Raw genomic sequence first — 13,066 nt, 5'->3', positions numbered from 1 at the left:
ATGGTGGCACGTGCCTGTGGTCCCAGTTACTTGGGAGGCTGAGGCACAAGAATCACTTAAACCTGGGAGGTGGAGGTTGCAGTGAGCCAGGATGTTGCCACAGCGCTCCAGTCTTTGTGACAGAGCAAGACTCTGTCTCAAAAAAAAAGAAAAAAAAATGCTTTTTTGAGAAATAAAAATTAATTAAAAGACTTTTAAGAAGAGAGTTAATCTAGAGAAAAATATTAAGTAGACAATGGCTCAAGAGGAATGATGATGTGGCAAAAATTGTGACAAAAGTACACAAATGCTGTGTTTGGGAAACACACAGCTAGACACTCATCCAGAAAGGCCTGCCCAGACACACTCAGCCCCAGACATGCTCAGCTCCAGCCACGCTACCCACCTGCTTGATGGGGTAGAGGGAGTCCAGCCTCTGGGTGCCACTGTAGTTCAGCCAGTTGGTGATCTCGCAGCTTCCCACCAGCCACTGGCGGCCCCGGAAGTCACTGTGTTCACGTAGCACCCAACTGGGCCCAGCAGGTGTCAGGGACACAGAGAAGAGCACAGACACACAGACAGGCAGGTAGAGGAGGAGACACAGATGTCAAAACATTCTCCACCTCCTCTCATGCAGGGATTCTTCTGCCTGGAATAGGGTTCCCAGGGTGGAGAGGGAGGCTGGTAAATAGATTTGGGGTTTGCAGAGTAAAGTAGGATCCTGAGAAGCCACCAAGCTGAGGTCTAAGCCCTGAGAGCCAGTGACCCTTCTCAGTCTGCACTTCTCCCTCCTTCCTGGCTTGGAGGGGAGTGGGGCAAAAGTGGCGAGGGGAAGGAGGCCAGAGACCCCCAGGATCTCCGTCTTGCCATGACTCATCCCCACCAGCAGCCCCCGCACCCGTGCCTCCCCTCAGCACTCACAGGCCCCCCTTGATCCGCACGGACAGCACGTGGTTGTTGAAGCCTTCAGCTTGCAGGCTCTGCACCTCCCTGCTGAGCTCGATCTCCTTCCCCTCGAAGCACTGGAGTCCATACAGGAAAACTGAAGGCTCTGAAAAGTGCTGGGGCCCAGGAGACAAACAAGGGTGAGGCTCTGAGAGCCCAAGTCCCAGACACAGTCCCACAGTCCCAGACACCCAGACTCCCAGATCTGTATGTCAGGCCTTCTTCCCTCCTGAGCTCAGTTCTGTAGGGCCACCGACTCTTGGACACTGGCAGCCAAGTGCCCCCGATTCTCAGAGGCAGTAAGCGCCAGGCTGGGCCCCCAATTTCCCCCTCAAACCTCCTCTGGTAAATAGCACTTCTCAGAACTAACCTGGCACTCTGAGCCAGGATGGAAACCTGGGGCTTATTTATTTTTTTGAGACGGAGTCTTGCTCTTGTTGCCCAGGCTGGAGTGCAGTGGCGCGATATTGGCTCACTGCAACCTCTGCCTCCCGGGTTCAAACAATTCTTCTGCCTCAGCCTCCTGAGTAGCTGCGATTACAGGCACGTGCCACAATGCTCGGCTAATTTTAGTACTTTTAGTAGAGACAGGGTTTCGCCATGTTAGCCTGGTTGGTCTCGAACTCCTGACCTCAGGTGATCTGTCTGCCTTGGCCTCCCAAAGTGCTAGGATTACAGGAGTAATCCTGCAATTACATCACATCTGGCCTAGATTATTTTTTTTCTTTTTTTTTTTGAGATAGGGTCCCGCTCTGTTGCCTAGGGTGGAGTGCAGTGGTGCAATCACAGCTCACTGTAGCCTCAACTTCCTGGGCTAAAGTGATCCTCCCACCTCAGCCTCCTGAGTAGCTGGGACTCTACTACCATGCCTAGCTAATTTTTTGTAGAGACAGGGTCTCACCATGTTGCCCAGGCAGATCTCCAACTCCTAGGCTCAAGTGATCCTCCTGCCTTAGCCTCCTGAAGTGCTAGAATTTATTTACTTAATTTTTTTGAGATGGAGTCCCACTCTGTCACCCAGGCTTGAATGCAGTGGCGCAATCTCAGCTCACTGTAACCTCCACCTTTAAAGTTAGAGCAATTCTCCTGCTTCAGCCTCCCAAGTAGCTGGGATTACAGGCAAGAGCCACCATGCCCGGCTAATTTTTGTAGAGACGGGGTTTCATCATGTTGGCCAGGCTAGTCTCAAACTCCTGACCTCATGATCTGCCCGCCTCGGCCTCCCAAAGTGCTAGAACTACAGGCATGAGCCAACACGCCTGGCCCAAAGTACTAAAATTACAGGCACAAACCACCGCACCTGGCCTTATTCTAGATTTCTCCTTTTCATCTTCATGATAACAATAACAATAATAATACTGATAATAATAGCAGCTCACATTCATCAGGGTTTACTACAGGCCATATTACGCTAAGCGCTTTACCTGATCTCATTATAACTCTTCAACAACCCTATAAGGTAGAAGCTATTATCATCCCCCACTTAATAGTGAGGAAACAGGCTGGAGAGGGTAAATCACTTGCTCAGGGACCTAAAGCCGGGCTTCAGAACCAGGTTTATCTGTCTTCAGAGCCTAACATGTAGTTGCAAAGGACTAGGACTCCAGAACCAGCTGCCTGGGGGAGAGCCTGGCTTTGCCTGTTACCAACTATGTGACCTGGAGCCTGTGGCTTAGTTTCCGCATCTGGAAAAGGGAGATAATAATGGGAACACACCTCTCAGCATTGTGGAGAAGATTAAAAAGGTTTAGTATATGTGGCAAGCCTTTTTTTTTTCCTTTGAGATGGAGTCTTGTTCTGTCACACAGGCTGGAGTACAGTGACATTCTCGTGGGTTCAAGCCAATCTCCTGTCTCAGCCTCCCAAGTAGCTGGAATTACAGACATGTGCCACCACATCCGGCTAATTTTTGTATTTTTAGTAGAGACAGAGTTTCACCATGTTGGCCAAGCTGGTCTCGAACTCTTTACCTTAGGTAATCTGCCCACCTCGGCCTCTCAAAGTGCTGGGATTACAGGCATGAGCCACCGCGCCTGGCTGGTGCAAAGCCTTTTAATTTTAAACACCATCTGGCACATACTATGCACTCAGTAAGCATCACCTGTTCTGACTGGGTACTGCCCCCACTGGCCACACAGTCACCAGTCCTACAGGTGCTAGCTCCTTATTGTGGTCACTTCCATCCATCTCTTCCCAGGTGAAGGACATCATAGTTCACTCTGGGTCATTGCAGCAGCAACCCCTCTGCCTTGCCCCTTCCCATTGGTCTGCAGCAGGCAGGACCATCTTTTTAGCTGGTCCTGTCACTCCTCCCTGCGTGGAACATCACCTTGGCAGCACTGGCTCCTGCCCCACCCAGCCCTGAGTGTTAGTCCCACCATCCCCGCACCACTTCTGTATCTGGATGCACCACTCTGTATGTAATCTTTATGTCTATGGGACCATGGGTTCCTTACAGGCAGGGCTGTGTCCGATTTCTTTCCATGTCCCCAGGTCCTGTCTCAGTGGGTGCTCAATGAAGAGCTAGCAAACTAAACTGGCTTTATAGCCCCAGAGTCAAGGGGACCTAGGGGGTTTCTAAAAACACTGGAGTCAACCCCTGCACCAGCACACAGGTTCTGTGTCCAGAACTCCCCCAGCAGCAATTTCCGCTTCCGGGATTGCCTGGAACCGGACATGGAAACTCACCAGGGATACCTTCTGGCGAGAGCCCAGGACTGTAGAGGCTAGGCAGCCCATGGCTGTGACAGTGGGGAACTCACCCTCAGAGAGAATGTGCTGGTCACCCTCCAAGTTCTTCTCATCAAACAGGATCCAGCTGGGGAAGGGGAAGAAATGGAGGGTATGTGAGCCTATCTGTCCTTGGCCTGCCCAGGTTCCCCTGAGATACAGAAGAGGGAATGAAAACTTTATCATGACCCCCTGTCCCAGGGGAGGTCAAGGATGAACAGGCACTACAGCAGCAGGGAATGAGGTCAGACTTAAGAAAAGACTGAATAAGGCCGGGCGCGGTGGCTCAAGCCTGTAATCCCAGCACTTTGGGAGGCCAAGACGGGCGGATCATGAGGTCAAGAGATGGAGACCATCTTGGTGAACACGGTGAAATCCGGTCTCTACTAAAAAATACAAAAATCTAGCCAGGCGAGGTAGTGGGCACCTGTAGACCCAGCTACTCCGGAGGCTGAGGCAGGAGAATGGCATAAACCCGGGAGGTGGAGCTTGCAGTGAGCTGAGATCTGGCCAGTGCACTCCAGCCTGGGCGACAGAGCGAGACTCCGTCTCAAAAAAAAGGAGAAAAGACTGAATGAAATCATACTGCCCCTAGGGAGGGGAATTTGGCAATATTAAGCAAAACTCCATGAGTAATTACTCAGCAATCTCATACCTAGGAATTCATCCCAAGGACACCCTTTGAGAACATGATATAACACATGCAGGAGGCTATTCATTACAGTACTTCAGCAACAGAGAAGGGTGGAAGCAGCCCAGATGTCCATCAATAGTGGATTGGCTGAATAAATTAAGAAAAAGTGGAGTATGATGCAGCAATTAAGTGGAATGAAAAAGAGCTCTTAAAGGGATATAAAGTGATCTCCAAACAGATGAAAAAAACAGGTGCATAAGTGTTTATAGCAAACTTCCTTTAAAAAACTGAGATGCAATTCACATGCCATAAAATTCACACTATGTTGTTGTTGTTGTGGTGGTTGTTGTTGTTGAGATGGAGTTTCGCTATTGTTGCCCAGGCTGGAACGCAATGGCACGATCTCAGCTCACCGCAACCTCTGCCTCCTGGGTTCAAGCAATTCATCAGCCTCCCGAGTAGCTGGGACTACAGGCATGTGCCACCATGCCCAGCTAATTTTATATTTTTAGTAGAGGTGGGGATTCACCATGTTGGCCAGGCTTGTCTCGAGCTCCTGACCTCAAGTGATCCACCCACCTCGGCCTCCCAGAGCATCCTCCCACCACACCTGGCCAAAATTCACACTTTTAAAGTGCACAATTTAGTGTTTTTTTAATTATATTAACCTGGTTATAGTATGCTCCCTTTTGTGTAAGAAAATGGAGGAGAAGGAAAACAAAATATAAATATTTGGTTTCTATAGTTATATGGAAATTTATGAGTGTATATTTGCTTGTATCTTTTTTTTTCTTTTGAGACGGAGTCTCACTCTGTCGCCCTGCTCACGCAGCTAGTTTTTTTGTAAGTAGAGACGAGGTTTCACCGTGTTAGCCAGAATGGTCTCTATCTCCCAACCTCATGATCCGCCCGTCTCAGCCTCCCAAAGTGCTGGGATTACAGGCTTGAGCCACCGCGCCCAGCCATATTTGCTTATATCTTAACAACAACAAAAAAGCCAGTGGATGAATACACCAAACACCAAACAAACAAACAAAAAAAAAAGATTTCTAACACGGGGAGAGAGGGAAAAAGGTGGCAGGGACAGAGATGAAAGCTATTGGCTTTGGGATTGTTATAGGCCGAATGTCTGTGTCCTCCCAAAATCATATGCTAAAGCCATAACCCTCAATGTAATGGTATTCAGAGGCGGGGCCTTTTGGAGGTAATTTGGTTTAGAGGGGGTCATGAGGGTGGGACCCATGATGGGATTAGTGTCCTTAAAAGAAGAGGAAGGGGCCAAGTGCGGTGGCTCATGCCTGTAATCCCAACACTTTGGGAAGCCGAGGTGGGCAGATCACCTGAGGTCAGGAGTTCAAGGCCAGCCTGACCAACATGAAGAAACCCCATCTCTACTAAAAATACAAAAATTAGCTGGGTGTGGTGGCGCATGCCTGTAATCCCAGGTACTTGGGAGGCTGAGGCAGGAGAATTGCTTGAACCCGGGAGGCAGAGGTTTCAGTGAGCTGAGATTGCGCCATTGCACTACAGCCTGGGCAACAAGAGTGAAACTCCACCTCAAAAAAAAAAAAAAAAAACAAAAAAGAGGAAGAGACAGGAGCTCCTACTCTCTCTCTTCACTACATGAGAACACAGTGAGAAGGTGGCCTTCTGCAAACCAGGAAGAAAGGCCTCACTGGGGAAGTGAAGTGGCCAGCACCTTGATCTTGAATTTCCTAGTGTCCCGAACTGTGAGAGAATAAATTTCTGTTATTTAAACCACACAAACTATGGTATTTCGTGATAGCAGCCTGAGCTAAGGCCGGAACCACGTAAGTATTTAATGTAGTAATTATTATTTTAGAGATAAGATCTTACTCTGTTGCGCACGCTGGAGTGCAGTGGTGTGATCATAGCTCACTGCAGCCTCCAACTCCTGGGCTCAAACAATCCTCCCATCTCAGCCTCCTGAGTAGGTAGTACTACAGGTGCATGACACCACACCCACCTAATTAAAAATTTTTCTGTTGAGACAGGGTCTCCTTACATTGCCCAGGTGGGTCTTGAACTCCTGGACTCCTGCCTCAGCCTCCCAAAGTGCTGGGATTACAGGCATAAGCCACCATGCCCAGCTTCATGGCAATTATTCATAGGAAAACAAAATTAGGGCCAGGTGCAGTGGCTCACACCTGTAATTCCAACACTTTGGGAGACCAAGAAGGAAGGATTGCTTGAGCCCATAAGTTTGAAACCAGCCTAAGTAACAAAGTGAGACCCCCATCTCTAGAAAAAAGTTAAAAAATGAGCTTGGCATGGTGGTGTGCACCTATGGTCCCAGCTTCTCAGGAGGCTGAAGCAGGAGGATCCCTTGAGCCCAGGAGGTCAAGGCTGCAGTGAGCTGTGTTCACACCACTGCACTCCAGCCTGAATGGAAAGTGAGACCCTGTCTCAAACAAAAACAAAAACAAATCCAGAAATAAATAAAAATGAAAAGTATTCCTTAAAACTGAAAATCAATTAATGAACCTAACAGTATTCCTTAAAACTGAAAATCAATTAATGAACCTAACTGTATATTTGGTTGGTGACATAACTACACACACGAAAGTATTATTTCAAATATGTTTAAGACACAGTAATTTGAACTAACACATAACAAATACGTTATAGGTGAATATCCTGAGGACAAAAAGAACCACAAGAGGCCAGGCACACTGGCTCATGCCTGTAATCTCAGCACTTTGGGAGGCCGAGGGAGGTGGATCACAAGATCAAGAGTTTGAGACCAGCCTGACCAACATCGTGAAACCCCATCTCTACTAAAAATACAAAAATTAGCTGGGCGTGGTGGTGGGCACCTGTATTCCCAGCTACTTGGGAGGCTGAAGTAGGAGAATTGCTTGAACCCAGGAGGTGGAGGTTGCAGTGAGCTGAGATAGTGCCACTGTACTCCAGTCTGGGCGACAGAGCGAGACTCCATCTCAAAAAAAAAAAAAAAAAAGAAAAAACCTCATAGGAAACTCCCAACAGCATTCAGTGGTTTTTACTATTAGTTGTAATATGGGCGTTATCACTTTGAAACACCTAGCATGCAGATTTTGGCCTCTAAATACCATTTGCCACTAAAAGGAACCAGCGTTCCATGGCAAATAGCCAATTCTAGATTTGGAGCAAAAAAGAATGTACAAAGTGATCATGGAATATCTTATATCAAGAAAATTATCAAAACTACTAGGGTCGCCAGGTGTGGTGGCTCATGCCTGTAATCCCAGCACTTTGGGAGGCCAAGGTGGGCGGATCACCTGAGGTCGATAATTCAAGACCAGCAAGACCTACATGGAGAAACCCCATCATCTACCAAAAATACAAAATTAGCTGGGCTTGGTAGCGCATGCCTATAATCCCAGCTACTTGGGAAGGCTGAGGCAGGAGAATTGCTTGAACCTGGGAGGCAGAGGTTGAGATGAGCTGAGATTGCACCATTGCACTCCAGCCTGGGCAACAGAGCAAAACTCTGTCTCAAAAACAAAAACAACAAACAACAACAACAAAAACTACTGGGGTTGGCCGGGCACGGTGGCTCATGCCTGTAACCCCAGCTCTTTGGAAGTCGGAGGTGGCAGATAGCTTGAGCCCAGGAGTTTGAGATCAGCCTGGCCAACATGACAAAACCTGGCCCACGGACCTTATTTGGATGCTGAGAAAAACAAGTTAATTTCACAAATGTATTTTTGAGACAATAGGAGAAATCTGAACACGGACTGGGTATTGGATAATATGAACAAATTATTATTAATTTTATTAGATGTGATAATGACTTCTGGCTACGTGGGGAAAAAGTTATTTCATATTAGAGACACACGTTGAAGTGTTTACCCATGAAATTTTACGTTGGGTCAAGGATTTAAAATACTCCACTGAAAATTTAAAAGAACACACGGATAGAGGAAATAAGATTAATATTTATATTATACAATCTACAGTTTTACATTTTCCACTAAAACCTTATTTTGTTTGTTTTAAAATTGAAAGGCGCAAGACAGAACAGCTCATCCCAAGATAGCCAAAGGAAGGAAATCATTTGAAAGACTCTCCTCCTGCAGCCCCGCCTCTGCCCCAGCACCTCCAGCCCTTCACCCCTCCACGTCCTCACCTGCCGCCGTGGACTCTGCAGGACTGAGGTCGGAAGGAGGCGGGCAGAGCGGCCTGGTCATCTTCGAAGGAGAAGTGGTCGCCCAGAAAGTCGGGGCGGGAGAAAAGCTGAATCTGGAGGCAGAGAGGGGAGATGAGGGGAAGAAGGGCGATGCAGTAGGGCCGAAAACAGTGGGGAGGGGAGAGGTTTGAAACGAGGGGAAACACGGGAGCCCAAAGGCTCCCTGCGGAGTTCCCGCCTTACCCTTGAGACGAAGTGCAGATCGTGCTCCCCGACCTGAAAAGAGGGACCGAATCGAGAATTAGGGAGAGTGCCGGCCCCTAGCCTCCGCTCCTCTAGGTTTCAGTACTGCCCACCCCGCGGCCGCACCCTCTGCCCCGCCCCCTCCCAAGGCCCCGCCCCGAGCGCCCAGGCAGGTCCTCCAGCCCGCTACCTTTGCGTGGGGGCGGGGCGCACCCGAACTCCACGTCCCGCCACCGGGGAGGCCCCGCCCCCCGCGGCCGACACGCACCTGTAGGACCGGCTGTAGCGAAGCGAGGGCGCTGTTGCCCGCGCCCCAGTCCTCGCAGTTACGGTACACGCCCTTCTCCCACCCACCTGCAGGAAGGGCGGGGCGCCGGTCAGGTGGGACAGCGCCTGCACCTCTCCTGGAACCGCCCCCGGCTTGCCCGGGCCCGACCCGCTCCCTGAGCCTGGGTCACTTACACGCCGCTGAGCACGTGGATGGCCTGTGTGCTGGGGCCGTGTTGCACCAGCTCCACATCCGGCAATGCCCTGCTCACCTCCACGCCATGCCCCTCCAAGTCCATGGCCTCAAATAGCACGACGGCCGGGTCCCCAAAGTCCCGGGTTCCCAGGGACAGTCAGGTCTTTCCCGCCCACAAACCGAAACCCCTGGGAGTGCCCAGACCCCAGGGTCACAGCCCACCCGGGGAATTACGGGTGAGGCTGTCAGTACGGCCTGGAGAAGAGCAGCAGGGGGAAGAGAGGCTAGACCTCCGGGAACACTTCCAGGGAGAACACGGAAAGGGGGTACAAATTCTTCCCTCCACAAATTGTACTGGGGGAGGTCTGCCTGGGGCCAGAGGCAGAGGGATGGGCTTACCGTCCAGATGACACAGAGGGAGGTCAGCAACTCATCATAACCTCCCCAGTGTGACCAGTCTGGGTATTCCCCCTCCTCCAGCAGATACTGGTGGCCCCGGAAGCCCTCCTTCTCGTAGCCCACCCAGCTGGGAAAAGCAGAAGGATGGACAGGCAGTTTCAGTCATAGGAGGCCCATGGATGAATGAGACAGCTGTCCCCACCCCTACGCAGCCCAGATCACTCCCCACTCCCAAGGGTAAAGGCCAGTGGAGGTGATGAAATGGAAGGAAGGGTCCTGAGTTCTCACCAGCCCTCGAGAACTCTCAGGGACCCCACAGAGGCCAGGTGGGGGCTCTGGCTGTCCTCTGGCTGCTGAAGGTTGTAGATGTCTTGGCTCACTTCCCAGCTGCGGCCCTGAAAGCCGGGGGCCTCATACACCACAGCCTGGGGGAAAACGGGTGTCAGGATGGCAGGGAGTCATCTGGACCCAAACACACTCAGCCAGCTCAGGAATGGCTCCGCCCAGCATCAGGCCAATGTGGCAGCCCCTAGTCCTCCCACCTCCTCACGGAACTCCATCCCCTTACCCAATTCCTGTCTCTACTCTGACCTCTGACCTTCGTACACATCAAAAACAAGTTCCCAGTGAGCCCATCAGGTCCCATCTCCCTAGACCCAGCTTCTGGCCCCCAGTGCCCTCCTCTCTGGATTTCCTGTCCAGACCGTGATAACCAGACACCTGCACCCCACGACCAAAGGCCCTCTTTGGCTCTTAAGCCCAGACTCTTACCCTCGGCTCTTAAGCCCAGACTCTTACCCTCGGCTCCCCTGGCTTCTCCACACTTGGGCAGCCTTGCAGAGGAGACAGAGCTGAGACACCAGCCCAGAGATGGGAAAGACAGATGGGGGCTGGGGATCTAGGATATTCTTGATCCTGAGAACCCCAACCCCATGTCTTCCCTCTTCCCCCACCTCTTAGGTTAATCCTCCCTCTCCTTCCACTCCCGTTCCCAATAGAAGCTCCCAGGAAGCAGTCTCCAAGGGGTGCTGTTTTAACTTCATTCCCCATCCCTTCCCATAGACTGCAGGACCATGTCACTTGGGACAAGGGGCAGAGCCTAGACCTCCTGGCCTGTGGGTGTGTCCTGTTCTTTACCAATCTCATGGGCTTCAGGGAGCCCACGCTGGGGTCCGATGTGTCCCAGGCCTCTGAGGTGGGGTACTCTCCAGGTTCCAGGATGTAGGGAGTGTCTTCAAATAATGGTTTGGGGTACAGTAGCCACCTAGGGGAAGGCAGAGAGGCTGCTGCACCCCAGACTTCAAGGTCTGGGATGCAGCAGGTGGGAAGGAAGGTTTAGAGGGGAAAAGGAGGTTTTCTGGGGAGGCTCCCATCAGTCTTGTATAATCTCTTGCAGTAGCCACATTGGTCTCCCTTCCTCTGGCTTTGCCTTCTCTAATACAACAGCTGGAGCATTTTTCTCTAGCATGCATGGAAAACTGCTTCAGCAACCCCAGTAGTTCCCTGTTAGCCTCACAATAAAGCCCGGCTATGCAGAGAGGCTCTGCAATCTGACCTCTTCCTTCCTGGGACTCAAAGAGGCTCTGCAATCTGGCCGCCTCCTTCCTGGGACTCAATTCTTCCCACTTGTTGCTCACACCGGCTAGACTGAAAATTTGAAGCTTAACCCTCTCCTCTCTGGGCGTTTGCATGTGCTATTCCCTCTGCCAGATACACTCTTTCCCCCATTCATTCAGTTGACAAATATTTAGAAGCATCTGCTGTGTGCCAGACCCTGCTATAGGCCTCAGGGATAGAGCAGTGAACATACATACAAAATCTTTGCCCTCATGGAGCTTAGATTCTTGACCAACTCATCCCGACATGGTGTCTCCTCCTCCAGGAAGGTTTCTCTGACTTCCACACTCTGCCGCCTCTCACGGTATGGTGTCTTTCTGTGCTCCCTCACCCCAAAAATCTGAATTGCTATTGTCTGCTTACTTGCCTGACCCTGCCAGTGGACTGAGCACTCCTGAAGGCAGGAACTGTGTTCTGTCACCTCTGTGTCCCCAGCACCCAGCACAGTGAATGTCAAATGAGAAGATTCTAGAATAGACCAGACTCACAGTCTTGCAGAGACAGTGGCGGATGCCACCTGCAGGGGCTTCTCCAGACCCTGGGAATTCTTCAAGGCCTCTCTTAGCTTCACTTGCTTTCCCCTGAGGCCCTCCTCAGAGAAGAGGCTGATTTCCAGGGTGCTGTAGTCCTATGGAAGGAGGGGGGAAATTAAATATATATAAACAGCTGGGCATGGTGGTTCACGCCTATAATCCCAGCACTTTGGGAGGCCGAGGTGGGCGGATCACCTGAGGTCAGCAGTTCGAGACCAGCTGACCAACAAGGAAAAACCTAGTCTCTACTAAAAATAAAAAATTAGCTGGGCGTGGTGGTACATGCCTGAAATCCCAGCTACTCGGGAGCCTGAGGCAGGAGAATCGCTTGAACCTCAGAGGCAGAGGTTGCGGTAAGCCAAGATCAAGCCATTGCACTCTAGCCTGGGCAACAAGAGTGAAACTGTCTCAAAAAGAAAAGAAAAGATATATAAACAGCCCCCTTGGACAACACCCCGCCTCCCCAAGTCCATTTAGCCAGGGCTCCAAACAGCTTCTGGGAAAACCTTTGTGGCCATTCCCCCAGAGACCAGGAAAGTGACTAGGGTGGTCTCTGCAAGGTCAACCAGCCAAGCCTGAGACCAAAGCCCATGCTGGACCCTTGCTGAACCTTTGGGACCTGGGACTAAAGTTCCCGGGAGACCCTGCAAAGTGCCAGGCCCATAGCCTTGCCTCTGGGTAGCCTGACTTCCAGCCTGGTGGGAGGACGGGCAAGATGGACAGTCACTTCCTGAGTTCCAACTTTGACCCCTCCTTTAGGTACGATTCCTGCCTCTGTCCAGACTGGCTTTGCCTGCACCTCATCCCAGGAAACAGCAGATCCTCTTTGTATTCTGAGTGTTTCTTCCCCAACAGGACCATTTTCATTCACTCACTCATTCATCAATTATGTATGAAGCATCTACTGCATGCAAGGCACTGTGGTAAGGTCATACCCTTCCCTATCTCATTTAGTCCTCCCAGTGGGTGTTATTCATCCAGTCACAGGTAAGGAAAGTGAGGGTCGGAGAAGTTAAGCAATCTGCCCGAGGTCACACAGCTTGTAAGTAGCAGAGCAGTATAGTTTTTGTTCACTGTAGCAACCCAGCACCTCCCATGTGCTTGGCACACAACAGGCGCCCAATCAATGCTGAATGAATCAAAGGAAACCAGAAACATCTGACTTCAAAGCCTTTGCTTTTCTCTTGTAGTTGTTACCTCCCACATGAAGTTAAATTTATTGTCAGAAGTTCACAATTAATTGTCCATAAACATTTGCGTATTTCTGGACAGCCTTTCTTTCTTGAGACAGTTTCACTCTTGTTGCCCAGGCTAGAGTGCAGTGGAATGATCTTGGCTCACCAAAACCTCTGCCTCCTGGGTTCAAGCGATTCTCCTGCCTCAGCCTCCCA

At 50.6% G+C, this 13,066-nt stretch overlaps 1 protein-coding gene across 1 annotated transcript in view; it reads right to left on the bottom strand.

Moving 5' to 3' along the window:
- LOC113220287 (beta/gamma crystallin domain-containing protein 2-like) overlaps nt 1-11,770 on the bottom strand; it is a gene marked incomplete at its 5' end in the record, with an annotated part of 15,031 nt that extends 3,261 nt beyond the window's left edge. Inside the window, 12 exon segments of the mRNA XM_026449222.1 lie at nt 386-509; nt 901-1,040; nt 3,613-3,742; nt 8,421-8,533; nt 8,664-8,696; nt 8,932-9,017; nt 9,100-9,289; nt 9,526-9,652; nt 9,814-9,950; nt 10,324-10,360; nt 10,664-10,789; nt 11,631-11,770. Of these exon segments, the coding sequence (XP_026305007.1) occupies nt 386-509; nt 901-1,040; nt 3,613-3,742; nt 8,421-8,533; nt 8,664-8,696; nt 8,932-9,017; nt 9,100-9,289; nt 9,526-9,652; nt 9,814-9,950; nt 10,324-10,360; nt 10,664-10,789; nt 11,631-11,770 (1,383 nt within the window).
- Nucleotides 11,771-13,066: the final 1,296 nt, after the last annotated feature.

Source organism: Piliocolobus tephrosceles, unplaced genomic scaffold (genome assembly GCF_002776525.5).
Source record: "Piliocolobus tephrosceles isolate RC106 unplaced genomic scaffold, ASM277652v3 unscaffolded_789, whole genome shotgun sequence".
Taxonomy (NCBI): domain Eukaryota; kingdom Metazoa; phylum Chordata; class Mammalia; order Primates; family Cercopithecidae; genus Piliocolobus; species Piliocolobus tephrosceles.
This window is presented reverse-complemented; position numbering and strand designations above follow the sequence as displayed.